The following is a 22,735-nucleotide window of genomic DNA, read 5'->3' on the forward strand; positions in this document are numbered from 1 at the left end:
TCCTAACTCACTCTTGACTGAATAATTTGATATCCCATTCAATAATGGGGTCTCCTTAAATAGGAGATTACAAGAGTCCTAATCAAAGGGAGTCTCCTTGCTGAATAGGGAGACTTCCAGTTTTATCTTGCTAAGGATAAGATAAGCTAATCCTAATCTGATAAGCTACTAACAAGATAAGATAAGCTAAGCTAATCCTAATCTGATAAGCTATTAACAAGATAAGATAAGAGATAAGAACAATAAGATAAGAACAAGCAAAATGAGCTAATCTAATCTAGATAAGGCTGTTGTTGCCGAACTGGGTAGGATGAGCATCACTGAATCCTTGCTGCTGCTGGCGGTGGGCCCGGGGCCTGTTGCTGCCGGCGGCGATGGTACGTCTTCCCGAGGAAGGCGTCCATAACATTACTCCCCTCCTGGACTACGAGCTTGTCCTCAAGCTCGAAAGCTGGATATGTGGCTTGGAACTCTGCCAATGGGAACCATGTGGCTTCTGTTGGTGGTAGATCACACCATTCCACCAAGACTTCAAGGATTCCACGATTAAAACGAAAGCGGGTGACAGTTTTAGGCTGGGGAACTAGTTTGCCATCTTTCAAGGGTGGCAGGGAGGGAACTTGGTCCGGGGGAACACCCGTAAATGGTTTCAGCACGGAGATGTGGAAGACATCATGAATTCGGCTAGTCTCTGGCAATTCCAGCTGGTAGGCCACACTGCCAATCCGTCGTAGAACCTTGTAGGGCCCATAGTACTTAGGGGCCAGCTTCGGGGCAGCCTTGTGGCGCAAGGAGCGCTGCCGGTAGGGCTGGAGCTTCAACCAAACAAATTGTCCTGGATCGAACGACAGTTCCCGGTGGTGCTTATCATAGTGGAGCTTCATGTGGAGCTGGGCCTGCTGTAAGCGAATGCGGACGTCGGCGAGGAGGGCGTCACGGTCCTGTAAGGAGTGATCGATTGCGTCCAAGCGAGTAGATCTAGGCTCGTAGGACAGCAAGCGAGGAGGATCCCTGCCGTAAACGACGCAAAAGGGAGTCATGCCGAGGGAGGAATGGTAGGCTGTGCTGTAGCAGTACTCGGCCCAAGGAAGCCATTCCAACCGCCGTCGAGGTTGATCGCCTACGAAATAGCGGAGATACATCTCGATAGTGCGGTTAACCACTTTCGTCTGACCGTCAGTTTGTGGCCGGTAAGCTGATGAGTAGGCCAGGGTGGTGCCGTGTAGTCGAAATAACTCTTTCCAGAAGGCACTAGTGAAGACCGGGTCTCTATCGCTGACGATGGATTCCGACAACCCATGTAGGCGAAAGATATGTGTAAAGAAGGCGAGGGAAACCGAAGTGGCACTGTACGGGTGTGATAGAGGAATGAAGTGCGCGTATTTAGAGAAGCGGTCGACTACCACAAAGAGAACTGATTTGCCCCCTACCTTAGGAAGTCCCTCAATGAAGTCCATGGAGATGTCGGCCCAGATCTGCGATGGGATGGAAAGGGGCTGAAGGAGGCCTGCCAGGTGTAGGTTTTCCCATTTGTGCTGTTGGCATGTGGAGCAATTCTGGACAAAATCTCGAATAGAAGTCTTCATACCTCGCCAATGGAAATCAGACTGGACGCGGTATAGTGTTTTTTGAATGCCCTCGTGGGTGGAGTTATGGATGCTGGTGATGATGGTGGGAAGCAACGGGCAGTCTGCTGGAAGATGGACTCGTCCCTTATACAGTACCAACCCGTCGTGAAGTGACCAATCGGGGTCTGCCGTGCCGGTCTGGATCTTCTACAATAAGAGCGACCATTCTGGGGACTGTGGTGCTGCCTTCTTAATGTCATCAAACAGAGAGATTCGAGGTTGGGAAATGCTACATAGAACCATCACGTCTTCTTCTCGCATGGACAAGGCATCAGCTGCGCGATTAGAGGATCCCGCCTTATATTCCACCCAGAAGTCAAACCCGAGCAGTTTGCTAACCCAATGCTGCTGAGGGGAAGTGGTGAGACGCTGCTCTAACAGGTATTTGAGGCTGTAATGATCAGTTTTGACGATGAACGACCGCCCCCACAAATACGGCCATCCAGTGCTGGATGGCTCGGGCAAGGCCGATTAGTTCGCGCTCATAGGCTGGAAGCTTCAGGTGCCGGTCAGCCAATCTGCGGCTGAAGAAAGCGATCGGGTGCCCTTGCTGCTGTAGTACGGCCCCGATACCCACTCCGGAAGCATCGCACTCGACTGTAAATTCGAGGGCAAAATTAGGTAATTGCAGGACAGGGGTTGAAGACAGTGCATTTCGCAGTGACAGAAAAGCTTCATCAGCTGCGTCGTCCCACCGGAAGGAGTTTCTCTTCAACAGGTTGGTTAATGGGGCTGCTAACACTCCATAGTTCTGTACAAATTTGTGGTAGTAACCCGTTAAGCCGAGGAACCCGCGTAAGGCCTTGGCGGATTGAGGTTTGGGCCATTCTGTTATAGCCTGAATCTTGGAACTATCAACTGTTACACCCTGCCCATGGATGATGTGGCCGAGGTAAAGAACCTGTCGCTCCCCGAAGGAGCACTTGGACCGTTTCAGGAATAAGCTGTGTTGGCGTAGGAGTACGAAAACGGTCCTCGGATGGTGGACATGCTCTACCCATGATTTGCTGTAAACGAGGATATCATCAAAGAAAACTAAAACAAATTTGCGCAGATGGGGCTGGAATACCTCGTTCATTAGTGACTGAAATGTAGATGGTGCATTGGAGAGTCCGAATGGCATGACTAAAAATTCGAAGTGGCCATGGTGGGTGCGAAAAGCAGTCTTCTTCACATCACTGGGAGCCATGCGAACTTGGAAATATCCGGACCTTAGGTCCAACTTAGAGAAATACTGGGCACCATGCAACTCGTCCAGCAGTTCGTCAACAACGGGAATAGGGAACTTATCTTTGATCGTCCGGTCATTGAGTTCTCTATAGTCAACACAGAACCTCCACGTTCCATCCTGCTTCGCCACCAACAGAACCGGCGAAGAGAAGGGGGAGTGACTTTTGCGTATGATCCCTTGGTTCAGCATCGCTGTACATTGTTTTTCTATCTCATCCTTCTGTAAGTGAGGGTAGCGATAAGGTCTGACAACAACTGGTGCTGAACCCACCACCAAAGGAATACGATGGTCGCAAGCTCGGGAAAGGGGAAGGCCTTTCGGTTCCTGGAACAGATCTGAAAACTCGGCGAGAAGTTTTTCCATGGTTGCCGGTTCTGTCTGGAGTGCATGAACCTGCGGTGTCTTTTCTTTAACCCTGCAACCGTGCCATGAAACTTGCTTGCCATTCAGGTGGAAGGTCATGGTGAGTGCGCTGAAGTCCCACAAAATCGGGCCTAGGGTAATTAACCATTTGACCCCAAGAACAATATTGAACCCATCCAATGAGAGTACAAATAAATCAAGAAGAATTAGTTTAGAATTGACCTGTACTGGGACGTCCTTGCAAATCCCTGGACTGTGAACTTTTTCACCATTTGCGACGGTTACCTGTAGTCGCGGCCGGAGTTCCATTGGTAGTTTTAACTGCAGGGCTGCATGTTCACTTATGAAGTTGTGTGTGCTCGCTGAATCGACAAGAATGCGCACCGGCTGACCCGCGATCTGTGCCTGTAACTGCATGGTCTGAGAGGTTTTAATACCGGTGATCGCATGGAGAGAGATCTCTGGTTCGAATGTGACGGGTTCCCCTTCCTCCTCCTCTTGCTCATCTATGAGAAGCAAAAAAGCCTCTTGCATCTATGTCCTTTCGAGTAGAGGTCATCACAGTTGAAACTTGACCTCTCGCTCGGCGCTCTGCCATTTCTGCCCTGGTCAAGCGCTTGATGGGAGGAGTGACCATGTTACTGCCTGTACTTGTCACTGCTCTAGAGGTGGTGGTCGTGGGAGGCTTCATTTCCCGGCTGGTAGCAGAAGAGGGGGTCATTGCTGCTGGTTTTGGGGGCACCCACGAGTTCGGTGGACGACCCACATTAAAAATTCCGCGGTTGAGCTGCAGCTTGCGCTCAAATGCGCGGGCTAAGTTCATGGCTGTGACCAAATTTGGGGGATTCTGCATCTCGACATCCACTCGCAGGGGTTCTGCTAACCCTGCTGTGAACATATCGACTTGCTGGTCTGGTCGCACGGAGGATGCCCTCGCGAGGAGGGTTTGGAACTGTCACTGGTATTCAGCAACTGTTCCGGTCTGTTTAAGGTTAATTAGCTCGCCCAGTGGGTTGCTGGTCAATGGGGGTCCGAACCGAAGAAGGCAATAGGATTTAAACTGGGGCCAACTGAGCTCAGGTTCTTCTTGCTCTAACCGATAAAACCAAAGCTGTGCTTCTTCTGTTAAATGAAAGGCGGCTAGGTTTACCTTGTCCTGGTCATTTGTCCGTTGATTCCGGAAGAACTGCTCGCAGCGATACAGCCAGCCTAGGGGGTCTCCGTTGCCGTTGTACGATGGGAACTCCAGCCTGCTCTACTTGGGGATGATGGTTGCTCCATGGCCGACGGACTGCTGTTCGCCGGAAGACTCTGGCAGATCTGGCCGGCGGTCGTTAACTGCTGTCCCTTCGTCAGAGTTCCTTTCCCGGCTGGAAAGAAACATCTCCATTATTCGTCGCAGTTCTCGCACTTCACCTTTGATCTCACGAACTTTGGAGCTGGTCTCCACGAGTTGGTGCTCGAGGTCGTGGACCCTGGAAGGTAGCTGCTCCAGATCTCTCATGACGCCTTGCTCTGATACCAAGTTGTTGAGGGCCCGGGAATAGGATCTCGTCACGGGTCGGTCCACGGGGAAAACCTCCTGTTTTCCCTTGTTCCTTCCTGCTCGTGAGAATACAGTTCTAGAATCTATAAAATTGTATTGCGATAATTAAGAGTCTGCAAACAGTGCTTACTACCCATTTCAACATGATCAGAATAAAGACATAAAGTCAATAGGCATTTTATTAGAGAGAACGATGCAAGTGGAAATTTTTTTCTTTTATTTGTGAAATCAAAAGATCAGATAGATGATTGCTTGACTGAAATTATCTCCAAGAACAAGTTGGATAACAGTCTAGGAAAGCTGGACATGTACAACATATATGTTCAGCTTGAGGGAGTAATGCAGATATGGAAGCAAAGAAAGAAATTGAAGAGAAAGGGTGAGATGGTAGACTTGAAGAATACATCATTGACAAGAGAAGAAGTGATTACTTAACCAGCCAAATCTTGGTCTATTTGGATGAAATTTGGTGGCATTAAAGTACACTTCCTGTACTCAAATGTAAAAGATTTTCAGCTCAATCTGATATGTGAAAGTTTCCCAACTAAAGGGTTCAAATGACTGATTTTTGGGTTCTGCAAGTCATGTCAAGTCTCAAGTCCTAGTCAACAGGTTGACCAATGGACCACAATGGCATTTATGATAATTGTCATCATTGCTATTTATAGTAAAGAAAACTTACAATTTAGTAATTTCCTGTTTCTTATATTTACTAGAACTAGAGAGTTATAGTGTCCTAGTTTGAAAAGAAAGTTCATACATATTTTATGGTTTGAATACACACAAGGGAGTTAGAGTCCAAGTAGGAGTTGAAAGTTTTTTTTTTATTTTTTATAGTAAATAGAAAAAAAATCATTAAAATAAAAGGATGATTATAATCAACTCAGGTTTGAGGAAACACAGAGGAATAAAAGTCAAAAGAAACTTTCAGAATTACAGTTTTGTAAGTCAAGAACATAGCAAAAATTATTTCCTAAATCTGAACGCCAAACTTGGACAAATTCAAGTAGTATAAACACCCAATCTGAAAGCACTTTCCAATGGTTGTCACAAATTTCTCAATCTTCCAATGTCTAGTTTCAAACACTCTTTTGCTCCTCTCTCTCCAGATGGACCAACATACAGTAAACAGAATACAGCTCCACACTGTCTTGGAACTTGAAAGGGTGAATGAAGGTAATGGTGATAAAAATATTGCTGAAGGTCATCCTAGTGCAGTTAAAAGATTTAGGCATAAAAAATTCAACATATCTGTGCCAGTTTCAAAGGTGTTTGCTAGTCTGAAGAGGAGCCTATTTGGGATTGGAATCTACAGGTGGGTCAAGAAGATAAAGAGTTGTCAAGAAAAAAATAGTTCTCAGATCTTTTTGTAAATTCCCAATGTACAGGAGGTTTTCATTGTACATGGGCTGATGTAATTGGTTTTCTTTTGCAATGCAATACTTTACCTTCTCCAAAAACAAAAGTTGTCAAGAAAAAAAAATAAAAAGAAAGAGGATACTAATGCTGCTGCTGCTGCAGATCTGGGGTGAGTAGTTTCTTGTTTTCTTTTGGGATGGAGGTCAAGCTTGAGTGGTCTGTCTGGTTGGGTCCATAGATGGTGAGACGTGTGTCAAGTTTTGGGTTGGTTTGTGTTCAAATTGAGTTTTTGGGATGGGTGTGGAGTGCTTGAGGTTTTGCAAGTTTGAGATTGTTTTATTGCTGTGTTTTTGTTCTGTTTGTGGTGATTTCTTATCACCGGTTATATTCCTTTCGTTTCTTCATTATTAATAAATTTTTTTCTTTATTATCTTCAAAAAGAAAAAGCTTCAGCAACCTCAAGCTCTCTTTTGAGACAATCTACAGAAAACTCAGTTTTTTAGGTTCAATTCCTCCCAGTGCCACGAGCTCCACTCCCTAGCTGTATATAAACCTTTGTAAAACTTCACAACTTTTTCTTGAATTTCCAGCCATCTATGTTCCACCTCATTTCCCACATTGACTCTAGATATTGTGTTTCTCATATGCCTTGTGTTTAACATCTGTGCTAAGGAGTTCGAACTAGTAGAGAGAAGGGAGAAAGAAGAAGAAGAACAAGGAAGAAGAAGAATATTCGATCCTGATGGGGTAAACCCTATCAGTCGATCATATTTTACATTAGCCTCTATTTAGTTGTATAAAGGCTAAACTGCCCCCACTTAAGTATTGGACAAAAAGTCTCTATTAAAACTACCACATAAGCACATAACTTAAAAGAAATAAAATGACTAATCTACCCTTATTTGGCTAGCTCTAACACTCCCCCTCAAGCTGGAGAATATATGTCATATAATCCCAGCTTGTTACATATATAGTTCAATCTCCCTAAGTTTAAACCTTTTGTAAACAAATCTGCCCATTGATCACCTGAGCCCACATGTTCTGTGCTTATCTCCCCAGTAAGGACCTTCCCCTCACAAAGTGGCATTCAATCTCTATGTGCTTTGTTCTCTCATGAAAAACAGGGTTAGATGAGATGTGGAGTGCAACTTGATTGTCACAATAAAATTTCATAGGGCTGTCCATGGAGAACCCGATTTCTTGTAGGAGATTCCTCAGCCATACTAGTTCACATGTAGTGTGTGCCATGGCTCTGTATTCGGCTTCAGCACTGCTCCTTGCCACAACCGTCTACTTCTTACTCTTCCATGTCACAAGATTTCTTCCAAGAAATGTGCAGTAACCTGTAGTAGATCTTCTATCTAACATGAGCCTGCCCAATCTGCATCTGTATACCCAATTACCTCAAGTCTTCCTCCTGGTTTGTACAATAATCCACGGCCTGGATCTCCCTTTAGGTACCTTACAATTCTAAGAACTGCATCCCAGTGAGGTATCCGAGGGTTCTGCATAAATTGGCTCACCACACTGACTGCAAAGGAGATGTCTGGTCTTGTGATAGTCAAATAGTTCAGCTTCCCCACTAACCGTCTGTATCTTCTAGGATCATCAAATATTTTCCCTCTACCATTGCTCAACTTAGCATTTGGCTCCATGGGAGTTTCAGCCGGTTTTGCACCTAACAGTCCTGTTTCGTCCAATAGATCGAGAACATATTTTCTTTGGCACAGGTTTACACCTTGTCTTGATCTAGCAACTTCTATACCCAAGAAATACTTCAATGTTCCAAGGTCTTTTGTTTGAAAATGATTTTGCAGAAAGACCTTTAGTTTGTTGATCCCCAATTTGTCACTGCCAGTTATGACAATATCATCCACATAGACCACTAATAAAATCTTTCCAGCTTCTGAGTCATAGCTGAACACTGAGTGATCAACCTGGCATTGTTTCATTCCAAAATTCTTCACCACTTCACTAAACTTCTCGAACCAAGCACGAGGCGATTGTTTCAACCCATAAATTGCCTTTTTCAGTCTACACACCTTACCAGCCTCCCCTTGAGCAACAAACCCATGTGGTTGCTCCATATATACCTCCTCTATAAGGTCACCATGAAGGAAGGCATTTTTAATGTCAAGTTGAAATAGGGGCCAATCATACATAACGGCCAGGGAAATTAAGACACGAACATAGCCAATCTTAGCCAGTGGAGAGAAGGTCTCCATATAGTCCACTCCATACAACTGTGAATAACCTTTAGCAACAAGTCTGGCCTTCAGTCGCTCCACACTACCATCTGGCAAGTATTTAATAGTATACACCCATTTACAACCCACAACATGCTTACCGGGAGGAAGAGTAGTGAGCTCCCACGTTTGAGTATGTTGAAGGGCAAATAGTTCCTCTTCCATTGCCTGCCACCACCTAGGTGAGGTAAGAGCCTCGTGGACATTCTTAGGTATAGAAATAGATGACAACAGTGAAACAAATTGGCAATGTGAAGTAGAAAGCCGAGAGACTTAAACAAAATTGGAAATGGGATGGAGGATACAACTACGTTTACCTTTCCGTAAAGCAATGGGAAGATCAAGTCCTGAAGGTGTTGGGACAGGAGCAACAACAGGATCCGCAGACAAGGTAGAATCTGGAGGAGGAGCCGGTGTCTGTCGATGAGTATACAATGCCGAATCGGTGGTCATTCAGTAGGGATCTACATTGGAGGAGGTGAAGGGTCAGCCCCAACTGGAACAACTGGAACGGGATCACGGACTGGAAGCAGAAGAGGAAGCAAAGGTGGAGATATTGATACTTCAGGTCCCAAGAAGAAGGGGACAGACTCAAAAAAGGTGACATCAGGACAGACATAACACTTCCGAGTGATGGGATTGTAACACTTACACCTTTTCTGGGTCCGAGAGTAGCCAAGAAAGACACACTTAATAGAGTGTGCATCTAGCTTGTCTATCCTAGGACTTAGATTGTGAACAAAGAACACACAACCAAAGACTTGGGGTGTTAAGGGAAAGGGAGACAAGGTGGGGAACAAAATAGAAAAGGGAGACCGACCATGAAGAATGAAGGAGGGCATCCGATTAATAAGGAAACAATAACAAGAAGAAGAAGAAGAAGAAGAAGAAGAAGAAGAAGAAGAAGAAGAAAGAAATGTTCGGCCAGACTAGAAGAGAGTCAAAATCACCCTTCCCTAGCTGACACACTTGTATTTATTCAAAAACATAGAGTTACAGGAAAGACCATTTTGTCCCTCATAGAAGATGGGACACATAACTTAAACACAGATACAATAGACCTTTCACTCTCAAGAAGATAATCCAGAATGACCAAAATACCCCTGACTTGAGCATTCTAACACTCCCCCTCAAGCTGGAGAGTATATATCATATAGTCCCAACTTGTTAGAAATGTAATCTATTCTTCCCCGAGACAATCCCTTTGTGAGAAGATCTGCCCACTGATTTCCTGAGCTCACATGAGATGTGGTTATCACTCCACTTATCACTTTATCTCTTACAAAGTGACAATCAACCTCAATATGCTTAGTTCTCTCATGAAAGACGGGATTGGAAGAGATGTAAACAGCAACTTGGTTATCATAGTATAGTTTCATGGGTTTGTCAATTGAGAATCCCATCTCTTGAAGCAAGTTCTTCAGCCATACTAGCTCACATGTGGTATGGGCCATAGCCCTGTACTCTGCTTCTGCACTACTTCTTGCCACCACTGTTTGTTTCTTGCTCTTCCAAGTTACAAGATGGCCACCGAGGAAGGTATAATACCCTGTAGTTGATCTCCTATCTGATATAGAACCAGCCCAATCAGCATCTGTGTACCCTACTATCTCAAGAGTTCCTCCACTTTGGTATAACAAACCATGACTTGGAGCACCTTTTAGGTACCTAACAATTCTCAGAACAGCTTCCCAGTGAGGAACCCGAGGATGTTGCATAAACTGGCTCACCACACTCATAGCAAATGATATATCTAGTCGGGTAATGGTCAGGTAGTTCAATTTGCCCACCAACCTTCTGTATCTTCCAGGATCATCAAACTCTTCACCCGCATCAACACTCAGCTTGGCATTGAGTTCCATAGGAGTCTCTGCTAGTTTAGCACCTAACAACCCTGTTTCTTCAAGTAGATCAAGAACATATTTTCTCTGACATAGGTTGATCCCATGTTTTGACCTCGCAACCTCTATTCCCAGGAAATATTTCAGCTTCCCCAGATCTTTCGTATTGAAGTGATCCTGTAAGAATTTCTTCAAACTGTTGATTCCATTGCTATCACTCCCAGTTATGACAATATCATCCACGTACACAACTAGCAAGATTTTCCCATCCTTTGAGTTATAGCTGAACACAGAATGATCAACCTGACATTGTTTCATCCCAAAGGTTTTCATCACTTCATTGAACTTGCCAAACCAAGCACGTGGAGATTGTTTCAGTCCATAAATTGCCTTTTTGAGCCTACACACTTTGCCAGACTCCCCCTGAGCAACAAACCCTGTTGGTTGGTCCATATACACCTCCTCAACTAGATCACCATGCAGGAAGGCATTTTTGATGTCAAGTTGTACAAGAGGCCAATCATACATAGCAGCTAATGAAATCAGCACCCGAACTGAACCAATCTTAGCCACAGGAGAAAATGTCTCCATATAGTCCACACCATACATATGAGAATAACCCTTGGCCACCAACCTCACTTTCAATCGCTCCATACTGCCATCAGGAAGAAACTTCACTGTGTAGACCCATTTACACTCAACTGTGTGCTTACCGGAAGGAAGAGCGGTGAGTTCCCATGTGTGATTATGTTGTAGAGCAGAGAGTTCTTCTTCCATGGCTTGCTGTCACCCTGGGGAGGCAAGAGCTTCCTGGACAGTCTTGGGAATGGGAACAAATGAGAGTAATGATAGATATTTGCAATGAGAAGCAGAAAGGTGAGCAGTAGAAACATAGTGTGAAATGGGGTGAGAAGTACAAGTACGTTTACCTTTTCGCAGAGCAATAGGAAGATCAGGATCTAAAGGAGAAGGAGCAGTAGCAGGATCTGTCGACAGGGGCTGAAGTGGAGGAGGGCCCGATGCACTTCTGCTGGTATACACTTGAGTGATTGGCGGCTTCTCAGTAGTAACAGGCATAGGATGTGCATTTGCAGTAGAAACAGGAGCTACTGGAAGGATGTCCACAACAGGTACTGGAAGGGGAACCATAGAGGGAGAGGAAGAGACCCCAACATCTGAGAAGAACGGAACTGACTCAAAGAAGGTGACATCAGAGCACACAAACGATTTATACGATTTTGGGTTATAATACTTATACCCTTTCTGAGTCCTTGAGTAGCCAAGAAAGATACACTTAGTAGCTCGAGCATCTAGCTTGTCTAACCCAGGCCCCAAGTGTTGAACAAAACAAACACAACCAAAGATTCTTGGGGTAAGAGGAAATGGAGATAAAGTGGGAAACAACACGGAGAAAGGGGATTGACTTCCAAGGATTGACATGGGCATCCGATTGATCAGAAAACAGGATGTGAAAACAGCATCACTCCAAAAATGTTTTGGGACATTCACATTAATCATCAAGGATCGAGCAGTTTCAAGAAGATGTCGATTTTTTCATTCAGCTACACCGTTCTGTTGTGGGGTGTAGGCACAAGAAGTTTGATGAATGATCCCATGATGTTTTAGGTATTGCTGAAATGGTGAGGTGTTGTATTCTTTGGCATTATCATAGCGAAGAATTTTAATATGAACACCAAATTGAGTGCGTATTTCAGCATAAAATTTTTGAAAAATAGGGAACAACTCACTACGATCTTTCATAAGATAAATCCATGTCATCCTTGAAAAGTCATCAACAAAGATTACAAAATACTTATACCCATTGTATGACACCACTTTAATTGGACCTCATACATCGGAATGAACTAAAGAGAAAGGACTTGAGACACGACTATCAACTCTTGGACTAAATGAGACTCTATGATGTTTACCCAATTGACATGGCTCGCAATCTGATGATGAAAGATGACTCAAGGAAGGAACCAGTAACTTCAAGGCCTTGAGAGAAGGATGACCAAGTCTGCAGTGCCATTGAAGAGGAGTAAGAGATGACTGAAAAGCTACTGGAGGACCACCACCATCAAGGTAATATAATCCACTTGCTTCATGCCCTCCACCAATCTTCCTCCCTGTCTTGAGATCCTAAAACACACAAGAAGAAGGGTAGAAGGTTACAAAACAATTAAGAGACTTGGTTAATCTGCTGACAGACATAAGGTTAAAAGGAAACTTAGGAACATATAAAACAGATGATAAAGGCAAGGAGGAGAGATTAACATCACCAACACCACAGATAGGAGATGTAGAACCATTAGCAAGTGTAACTGTTTGAGGTGTGGAGGAGTGGGAAAGGGAAGAACATACATCATGAGTCCCAGACATATGGTCCATGGCCCCGGAGTCAATGATCTAGTGTGAGTCTTTGGAAGCTAAGCAAGCCATACCTGAATGGGCAAATGTAGCAGTGTTCTGCTGAGATGTTTGAATGAATTGCTCATATACTTCACGTGGTACACTCACCATTTCCGTCTCAGAAGCACAAGTAGATGTGGAGAGGATTGGGTCAGTTTGCTGACTTTCAGTAATTGTGTCACTACCCTTAGTCCTAGCATGGTTAGCCCAAGTGTTGGGTGCACCACACAAATCATAGCAGAAATTAACTGTGTGCCCCTCTAAACCACAATGTGTACACTTTCTCTGAGTATTACTCCTTCCTCTTCCCGGACCTCCCCCTGAGTCTCGGCCTCCAGTCCGGCCACTAGCCTTGCTAAACATGTGACCACCACGGTTGCTTGGGAGTCCACTCCTGACACCACCACTTCTATTTCCACGACCACCCCCTTTAGTCACTACCAAACCAGATCTGTCAGAGAGAGAAGAATGTTCTCCCGACTCAATAGATGTCCTCTTAAGACGAGCAAAGACTTCTTCAAGTGAGGGAAGAGCAAATCCTCCCAATATTTGTGCTCTAACAGGCTCATACTCAGCCTTCAACCCCACAAGAAACCTTGTCACATCAAGCTGCTCACGTTGCTGTTGTTGGATCTGAACATCTGATGTTAGAGGATGATACACATTAAGCTCATTACGAATGTTCCTCAAACTTGCATAGTACTCTTCTAAGATTTGACTCCCTTGCTTCAAATTGAAATACTCTTGGTACAACTGATACACCCTAGTTGTATTGTCTTGTCCAGAGTATAACTTCTTAGCATGATCCCAGATTTCCTTAGTTGTATCTAGGAACATGAAGTTCACACTAATCTTTGGTTCCATGCTGTTCCAGAGCCATGTCATTATCTGTGCATCTACTTGTTCCCAATCACTGAACCCAGCGGTATCAGAGGGAGGTTTCTCCTCTCTTACATGTTTTACCTTCCTCTTGGCCTTCAAGAACACCTCCATAGATTTTGCCCATGGTACATAAATCTCACCATTCAACTTGATGGATGTCATTTGAACACTTAAATAGTCTGGAGAAAGCATGACACCTGTTTTGTTATCATCCCCATTTTCAAATGAAGCCATCTTAATTATTTCACCTTCAAATATACAACACAACCTCACACTCTTTCACAAGACTTATCTCACTTATAACACCACCAATTCCAACTTCTTTAAATACACATTACACACCACACACTAAGGCTGAAATCACTCAGTCTTCACATCAAACACCTGGGCTGTACACTGCAGGACCATTCACCATCAACACACTAAGACTGAAATCACTCAGTCCTCACATCAAACACTTGGGCTGCACACTGCAGAACTGATTACACACAAGGTATAGGAGATCACTTTTAAATATTTTGAAACATAGATACACCAATCACCACGACACAACCACCACCAATCTACTGCTGTTGTGAACTTCAATAGTCGACAACTCTTCTTTCAACATACATACGAAGAGAAATGCAAAAGAACACGATTGAGATCCATATCAGTCACACTGAGCACCACCACAACCAACTTTTGAAACAAAAGGAAACATTCGCAGTTCCTTACTTGGACAAACAACAGTAGTGTTCATACCTGTACACATTCAGCCCTCTTCGATACTGAATAGAAGGTTTAGTATACCACTCCAACGACCACCACAGCAACGACTGGAGGCATCCTCACCTCCAGGCCCACAAAACGACAACTCCTTTTTAGCCCCTTATCGAACCTCCACTCAGGTCAGTCGAAAAGGAAGAAGATGACTGTGAAAGTTGGCGGCGAACCCAGAAAGAGAACAGCAGCAAGAAAGAAATGAGGATACGACCTTATAGCTCTGATACCATGTTAGTAAACCCTAGCAGATTCTAGGTTGAAGTAGAGAAGAAGAAAGAAAAGAGAAAGAAGAAGAAGAAGAAGAAGAAGAAGAAGAAGAAGAAGAAGAAGAAGAAGAAAGAAAGAAAGAAAGGTTCGGCCAGACTAGAAAAGAGTCAAAATCACCCTTCCCTAGCTGACCCACTTGTATTTATTCAAAAACATAGAGTTACAGGAAAGACCATTTTGTCCCTCATAGAAGATGGGACACATAACTTAAACACAGATACAATAGACCTTTCACTCTCAAGAAGATAATCCAGAATGACCAAAATACCCCTGAATCGAGCATTCTAACAAGCATCACTCCAAAATTGTTTAGGAACACTCATATGTTGAAGAATAGACCGAGCAGTTTCAAGGAGATGACGATTCTTTCATTCAGCCACCCCATTTTGTTGAGGAGTGGATGCACATGAAGTTTGATGAATGATGCCATGCTATTTTAAATACTGTTGAAAGGAAGTAACAAAGTATTCACGACCGTTATCTGAACAAAGAACTTTGATTGGAACACCAAATTGTGTACATATTTCGTCATGGAATTTTTGAAAAGTGGAAAATAATTCACTCATTTCTTTCATTAAATAAATCCATGTCATCCTTGAACAATCATCAATAAAAGTGACAAAATACTTGTAACCATTATAAGACTCTATATTTTAATCAGATCCAAACATCTGAATGAACCAAAGCAAAAGGACTCAACATACGGCTATCAACCCTAGGACTGAAGGGAACCTGACGATGTTTCCCATACTAACACGGCTTACATTGTAAAGACGACAAATCACTTAAAGATGGAATCAGTATCTTGAGTGCCTTGAGAGATGGATGTCCAGTCGACAATGCCATTGTAGAGGAGTGAATGAATTCTGAAGTGCAACTGACGATCCACCACCGTCAAGGTAATACAAATCCACCAGCCTCATGTCCCCTACCAATCTTCTTCCCTGTCTTGAGATCCTGAAAAACACAAAAGGAAGGGAAAATGTAATAAAGCAGTTAAGAGTCTTAGTTAATTTACTGACAAACATAAGATTGAATGGAAATTTAGGTACATATAGAACAGATTATAAAGAGAAGTCGTGTCAACATTACCAACACCACAGATGGGAGAAGAGGAACCGTTGGCAAGGGTAACGGTTTGAGATGTGGAAGTTTCAGAGAGGGAAGAGAACACACCTGGAGTCCTGGTCATGTGATCAGAGTCTCCAGAGTCAATAATCCATGGAGAGGGTTTGGATGCCAGACAAGCTGTACTTGAGTGTACAAGGGTGGCTGTAGTATGCTGTGAAGTAGCCTGGTGGAACCTCTCATACTCATCGCACGGTACACTCACCTTCTCCTTCCCAGAAGTAGATGTAGATGTGGAAGGTGTTAGATCTGCCTGTTGGTTATCACTGACATCAACCCCACCAGCTATTGCATGATTAGCCATGTCATAATTTGGGCATCTTCCTGTTCCCAGTCATCGAACCCTAGAGAGTCAGCTGGTGGTTTATCTTCCTTCACATGTTTCACTTTCCTCTTTGCCTTGAGGAAAACTTCCACTGACTTGGCCCATGGCACATAATTCTCACCATTAAGTTTAATGGAAGTCATCTGCACACCCAAATAGTTGGAGGGGATCATCACACTCAGTTTTTGATCACTAGAACCATCTCCCGTTGCTGCCATTATGTCCCCCCACTGCTATCTCTAATGCTGAACTCTCAAACACCAACCAAATACTGCTGTCAAGGCAACACTACAGCAGCACACTGATAACAATCTCACAACTAGTCACAATCAACACTTGATGTAGAGTAACATTCAGGTTAAGAACTGGATGCTTTAACCAGATTTGGCTACCATCCAGATTAGAACATTGATGAAGGCTATTCAGCCACTTCTTTCAGCACATTTTTTTTTTGTTCACACCACTATTGACACCCCAGAAATATTAGGCACCATTACAACAACACAACACTCAAGCAACCACACAAAAATTCTGTTCACACCACTACTAACAACCCAGAAATAGTAGTCACCATAACAGCAATGTAACCACTCGAGCAACCACACACAAACCCTCTTGAAATGGTTCAGTAGAGGGTAAACATCACAAGCACCACCACACGACTAGGGCTGTCACACATTGTGACAGCAGTATTAGGCTGATATCCTAGGGCTGCCGCACCTTTCTAATACTTGTAATAGGGATTGCAGCAGTCCTAAAAAAAATTAATAACAGATGCAGCAGCTTTCAGATTGTGTACCCCGGATTCGCAGCCCAGATAAGAAGAAAAAAGAAGAGGGAGAAAGAAGGGAGGAAGAAGAAGAACAAGGAAGAAGAAGAACAGTCGGTTCTGATGGGGTAAACCCTATCAGTCGACCATATTTTACATTAGCCTCTAGTTAGTTGTATAAAGACTAAACTGCCCCCACTTAAAGTATGGGACAGAAAGTCTATTAAAACTGCCACATAAGAACATAACTTAAAAGAAATAAAATGACTAATCTACCCTTATTTGGCTAGCTCTAACACCTTGCATTAGCAAAATCGCGGAAAATTTCTGTATTCTTATCTCCAGCTCACCTCTTCCCTCTGAATTATTCCTTCCAGTTCACTTTCTAGACCCTCTCTCCAAATTCCTTGAGAATTTGTAACGTTTCATTAATCTGAACCCTGATGAATCTTCCACTTGCATTCCACACTTCTCCTCCACCCACTCCCAAAAGTTTGGATGGTCTAACCACTTGTTCTTAAAATGAAAGGGTCCAGGACCTGCCACCTCCACAAACTTCTGCAGAAATGGATTTGAGATCTGATATAAAAGAAAGGTAAAGACGCTTGGACCACATCATCCACTTCTTCAATCCAATCCCCTAACAACAAGAATCTTTCCAGCTGTTTTTGTATTGCCGGATGCTGTCCATTTGTTCAATTGAACCTTCCACTAGTTAAAGGTGGGTCAGTAAGCCCAAATGAAGTGATGAAATTCCCAAGCCTCCTCATCCCCACACTAACTCTTCTCTCCCTCCCCCCTTTCATCTCATTCATCCTTCGCACAACATTGAAATCCCCCTCCTCGCAATCCCATGGACCTCCCACATCTACCTTTCTCCAGCTCCTCCCAGAAATACCCCCTCCTCCCTTCATTTGGCCCATGGACATCTGTCAGACCCAACACCACTTGGAATACAAGAGACCTCTCCCACCTCCTCCTGGATTCTCATCATGTCTAACTTGTTCCACGTTCTATTTCTGTTGTCAGAATCAAGGAATTTCTCACAGCACTCCCCAATCTCTTGAAAGGTAAAAACACTTCATGCATGCAAGGGAATGCCCACCACTACTAACCACACTGCACTACTTCTCTTCGACTCATAAATTGCCACCCAAGACTTTAAATTTTATATATCCAGAACCCAATCCACTGCTTCTTTACTGTGGAACATAAACAGAAAAAGACTGCCATTGAGTGTTCTCACACCCATCACCCTTTCCTTTCCCCATTCCAAAGCTGCCCAGGCTTCAATCCTCTTGGCATCCAACTCACTTCCCACAAATCTTCTAACTGGACTTGATTGAAGGGACTTCATCCTCCAACTTCAATCCTCTTGGCATCCAACTCACTTCCCACAAATCTTCTAACTGGACTCGAAGCACCACAGACTTTACAATCTTCTCCCAACCCATGGTGAATGTTTCAGCAACTTCCTTTAAGCTGAACTCAGGAACAACGTTTGACATTTGTTCCTAGCTGCTGAGCTCAGCTCAGGAACTTCCCTTTCTTTGATTGTTTCATGATGATGATAGATACAGCATAATTCCCAGACTTTTGAAGGTCTTGTAGAGAACACAACCTATTCTATTTTACTTTTTCCCCTACTAAGCACTGAATATATATATATATATATATATATATATATTTTTTTTTCTGTTTTTACCATATCCAGTAGATATAGTGGAGGTAATTCTTGCTTCATCTTTTATTTCATTTTTTTTATTAATAACAGAAATCTTAATTGCATTCAATTAAAAAAAATTACAAGTAAGCGGAGGGAGGTAAACTGTTTTAACTCCTCCATAAACCAAGAAAAGGAAAAATACAGAGTTAGAAGTAAGCTCAAAACAAAGAATTCCTATTCGCCCCTTACTTAGCTAGCCCAGCAGCAATGGAGTTTTCTGTTCTTTTCACCCAGCTGTACTTTATTTCAACATCCCTTGCCAACCAGTTGAACTTTTTCCTCTTGTTGCTGTATTTCCATATTCAGACTTATCTTCATCTTTTATTTCTTAACCATAGCTGCAAGCTATGTTCTTAACCATAATTCTTTACTTTGTTCTCAATGTGTGGGGTGGGGGGGAGGTTGTGTTCTCTAGAATATCTGTTGTCACACTTTTATAGACTCTTCCCACTCCTACTTGTATTGAAACTTCAAACAAAAATATGTTGAGACTTTCTTTTCAAGCTTGGACATAACTCCCTACGAGCTTGGACATAACTCCCTAGTTCTATTAAGTATAAGAAACTAGAAACTTTTAAAAATAATAAGTTGTCTTTTACTATAAAGATTAGTAATGATAATTACTATAAATACTAATGGGATCAACTAGTTAACTTGTTGACTGGGACTTTGATCCTGACTTGGAGAACCCAAAACTCAGTCATTTTGAAGCCTTTAGTTGGGGAACTTCCACATGTCAGATTGAGCTAAAAATCTACAATATTTGATTACTAATGCCAACAAATTTCAGCTAAATCAACCAAGATTTGACTGGTCAAACAATCATTTGTCTTGTCAATGATGCATTCTGCAGGTCTACCATCTGACACTTTCTCTTCAATTTCTTTCTTTGCTTCAATATTTGCTTTAGGGGGGAAAACTGAGAATATCGTTGTTTTCCAAGGATGCTTTGGTCATTTTGCGTTCACTGTAATCATTGTAATTACAAAATATTAGGGGTATAACTGTACTTGTAATTCATGAGTTTATAAGTTAATGAAGTAATTGGTCTGTGATTGAGGATTGAAAACACGCCCAATTTACTCATCTTTCTCTCTCTACTATTCTTCTCCATCTCATTCTATTCATTTTTCATTATTCTTAATTATTGTTTCATTGTTCAAGGTTTTTTTTTTATAAGATTTTGCTTTTGTGTTTTGCAGAATATAAAAGCATGAAACATGTTTTGTGTTTTTACCATGTGCTTCTGCAGTTTGGTAAACATTGTTTTCAAATCAAGCTTTCAAAGTAAAAGCATAAATAAGTGTTTTGTTACAACATGTTGCTGTATCACATGTAACATGATAAATTCCACGTGTCAACTTGTTTTTCGTTGAAATTTGAAATATAAAAATGTCACGTAGCCCATAGTTGTGCAATGGCATATGTTTTCCATGTTTAATGGACATCAAACTTGGCATATATTTTTCCACGTGTCACAAATTTGCCATATGGTGTGTATATTTTGTCATGTGTCACAACTTTGCCAAGTGGCATATAATTTTCCATGCGTCACAAATTTTCCATATGGCACATATCTGTCATATGTCACAAATTTTTCCATGCTGCAGATATTTCTCCACATATCACAAATATTTCCACATGACATATTTTACCATATTCACAAATTTTTCCATGTGTCATGACGGGCATCAAACATGACTTATATTTTTCCACATGTCAGAAATTTTGTCATACAACATATATTTCGCCATGGGTGCATCTTATTGTGCTTATATCAAACATGGTAAGGTTGCATACATTTTGCACCTTACTGTATTTATGAAAAGCATATTTGGCTCAATGTGCATAGCAGAAGTATGAAGTAATCCAGAATGACTTTATGCTATTGTTGCAGATTTGCTTTTGTTTTCAGTGCATCTACTTCTGAAAGCACACTTAACCAAACTTCACATCTCTTTTTCTATTTGCTGCCAAGGCACAAAAGTATTTCAAAAAAGCTTATCCAAACACAACCTAAAATGCCAAAAAACCACAAATATCACAGGTATGGATAAACTATGGTGGTGATTTAATGTGACAAGATGGCCAAATGCCAATTGCTAGAGCTGCTCATGTATAGCTCTCCCAAATGGGGACTTAATATTAGATATGCTTTATTCTTCATTGTTATCCTAAATTTATTTTTGGAAAATATTGATGTCTGCATTCTCTGGTTTTTCCTCTTTTGTCTCACAGAAAATGATAAATTTTATTTGGGTTCGACTATGATACCAGAAAGACATGATGCTGGAAAAAACGTCCAACCAATCCACCGGTGTCATAACAAAGTGACCAATCCGATGGTATTCATCGTAATTCAGGGGGTGCTTTGATTGGTCAAAGCTCTTCCGGTACCATGCCTTTCCAGTATCATAGAGATTCCCATTTTATTTTTTAAAAGTTGCGATCCTATTCTTAAGACATTTGGCTGGTTCATTCTCAAGTATTCAATGCCTTATATAGTTGGTTTGCATTTCTATTTCAGTGGAGGAGAGGATTGAAGCTTAGCAGTGAAAGTGCAGTTGAAAAATGTACTTTAGATGGTGTACGGGGTCTGCGTATTATGCTTGGTGCAACTGTTCATGATGTGTTATACTACATGAGCCCAATCTACTGCCAGGATATAATCAACTCGGTATGTGTTACATCTTGAAATTCTCAACTGGTTCTCTTTTCTTTTCTTTGTATAGAAACAGGATATTACTTGGGAATCCAATTGGGCAAAGGGCAGACCTTACTACCCAAATCCAACAGCATTGTCTCTTAGGTTCCGTTGGTCCATCTGTTATCAATTCCATCACAAGCCTACAGTTTTATTTCACAGAAATCATCTGGAAATATATAGAAGTTGCCAAAGTAATTCCCTGGATGAAGATAGTGAATCATCCTTTAATCACCTATTGCTGATTGGTGCATGATATACTAGATCAAGCGCTCCATCACTTTCTCCGAATCATTGTGTTTATTATCAGTGAGATTTGGTGAACTTTACTGAAGCATCGCCCTCTAATCTAGGGGGCAGTACAAAAGAGTAGAATATTGTTTCCCTTATATCACTGAAATATCTGTGATATTTTGAAACTAAGTGAAACATTTAATGTAAGGGATAAAATTCTTATTGGACTTATCAAAACCTCAATTGTGAACAGAGAATCAACGGGAAGATTTGTTTACTAAAAGTCTGAGTTGGGGAAGAGTGAATTACATATGTAGCAAGCTAGGATTATAAGATATATATTCTCCAGCTTGAGGGGGAGTGTTAGCAATCAACTTATTAAGGGCATTTCTGTCATTACATCAAGTTTTATATTATGTAACTTGATTGTTATGTCCTACCTTAAGTGCCCCTTAAATCAGCAGCACAATGATCATTGTACATATCCTTAGTAATCTATAAATACTGGTCGACTGGGACAGGAGATGTTAATTGATCCCAATTGACCTTAGTTCTTTCTCTTATTTTTCTCCTCTTTCTTCTTTCTCCGTTTTATCATATTTTTCGTTGCTTTTTTCTAATGGTTTCTATGTTTTCTGTACATGATAACATCTATAATTTTTACAATATTTCCATTACGTTTCCGACATCTCTGACATGTTTCTTATATTTGGATCACTGATATTCCCACCAACACCAACATTTTAAACCTTGATGATCACCTTGCAGGCTAATATTTCTGGACCTGATCCTTTTTCTTTTTTATTTTTTGTGGTCATTGAGAGTGGTGAGAGGGACCTTATAAGCAATTTGGTGAAACATTGAGGTGCAATTGCCTCTCTCCTCATGTGTGTGTCCTTTGTTTGGGTTGTGGTGAAACCCTAACCCACTTACTTTTATCCTGCTCTTTTGCTTCTGGTATTTGGAATGTTGTTTGTTCTCTCTTTGGATGCAGGTGGGTTTCCCCACAGGATGTGGTAAGTCTATTCAGCCCCTCTTTCCTGTGTCAATAGAAGAAAAGAGGAAAGTGCTTATGGAAGGCAGTAAGAGCAGCTACAGTATGGTCTACCTAGACAAGGGGTGAACAGACATTCTATTTTTTGGGCTGTCTTGTAATTTTTGTTCTTTTGATGCTTAATGGTTGTTCTTGGGAGCTAAGATGTTTTAGCCCCCTTGCCCTGTAATTTTCTCATATTTTAATATTAATTCAATCCACAGTTATTGATACAAAAAAAAGAGCAGCTACAGTATGGACTATATGGGAGGAAAG

General features: G+C 42.1%; 1 protein-coding gene across 15 annotated transcripts in view; it reads left to right on the forward strand.

Annotated features, from left to right (window-relative positions):
• Nucleotides 1-22,735, forward strand: part of SGR2 (shoot gravitropism 2 (SGR2)) — a 135,340-nt gene that overhangs the window by 56,462 nt on the left and 56,143 nt on the right. For all 15 annotated transcript variants that reach the window (XR_016099463.1, XR_016099462.1, XR_016099461.1 and 12 more), the window contains one exon: nucleotides 21,016-21,165. Coding sequence is in view for 12 of the 15 variants with exons in the window: in XM_088945919.1 (XP_088802045.1) it covers nucleotides 21,016-21,165 (150 nt within the window). In the remaining 3 variants the exon portion in view is untranslated. The remainder of the gene's footprint in view (nucleotides 1-21,015; nucleotides 21,166-22,735) is intronic.

Source organism: Nelumbo lutea, chromosome 5 (genome assembly GCF_056320005.1).
Source record: "Nelumbo lutea isolate HS-2025 chromosome 5, American lotus-T2T, whole genome shotgun sequence".
Taxonomy (NCBI): Eukaryota; Viridiplantae; Streptophyta; class Magnoliopsida; order Proteales; family Nelumbonaceae; genus Nelumbo; species Nelumbo lutea.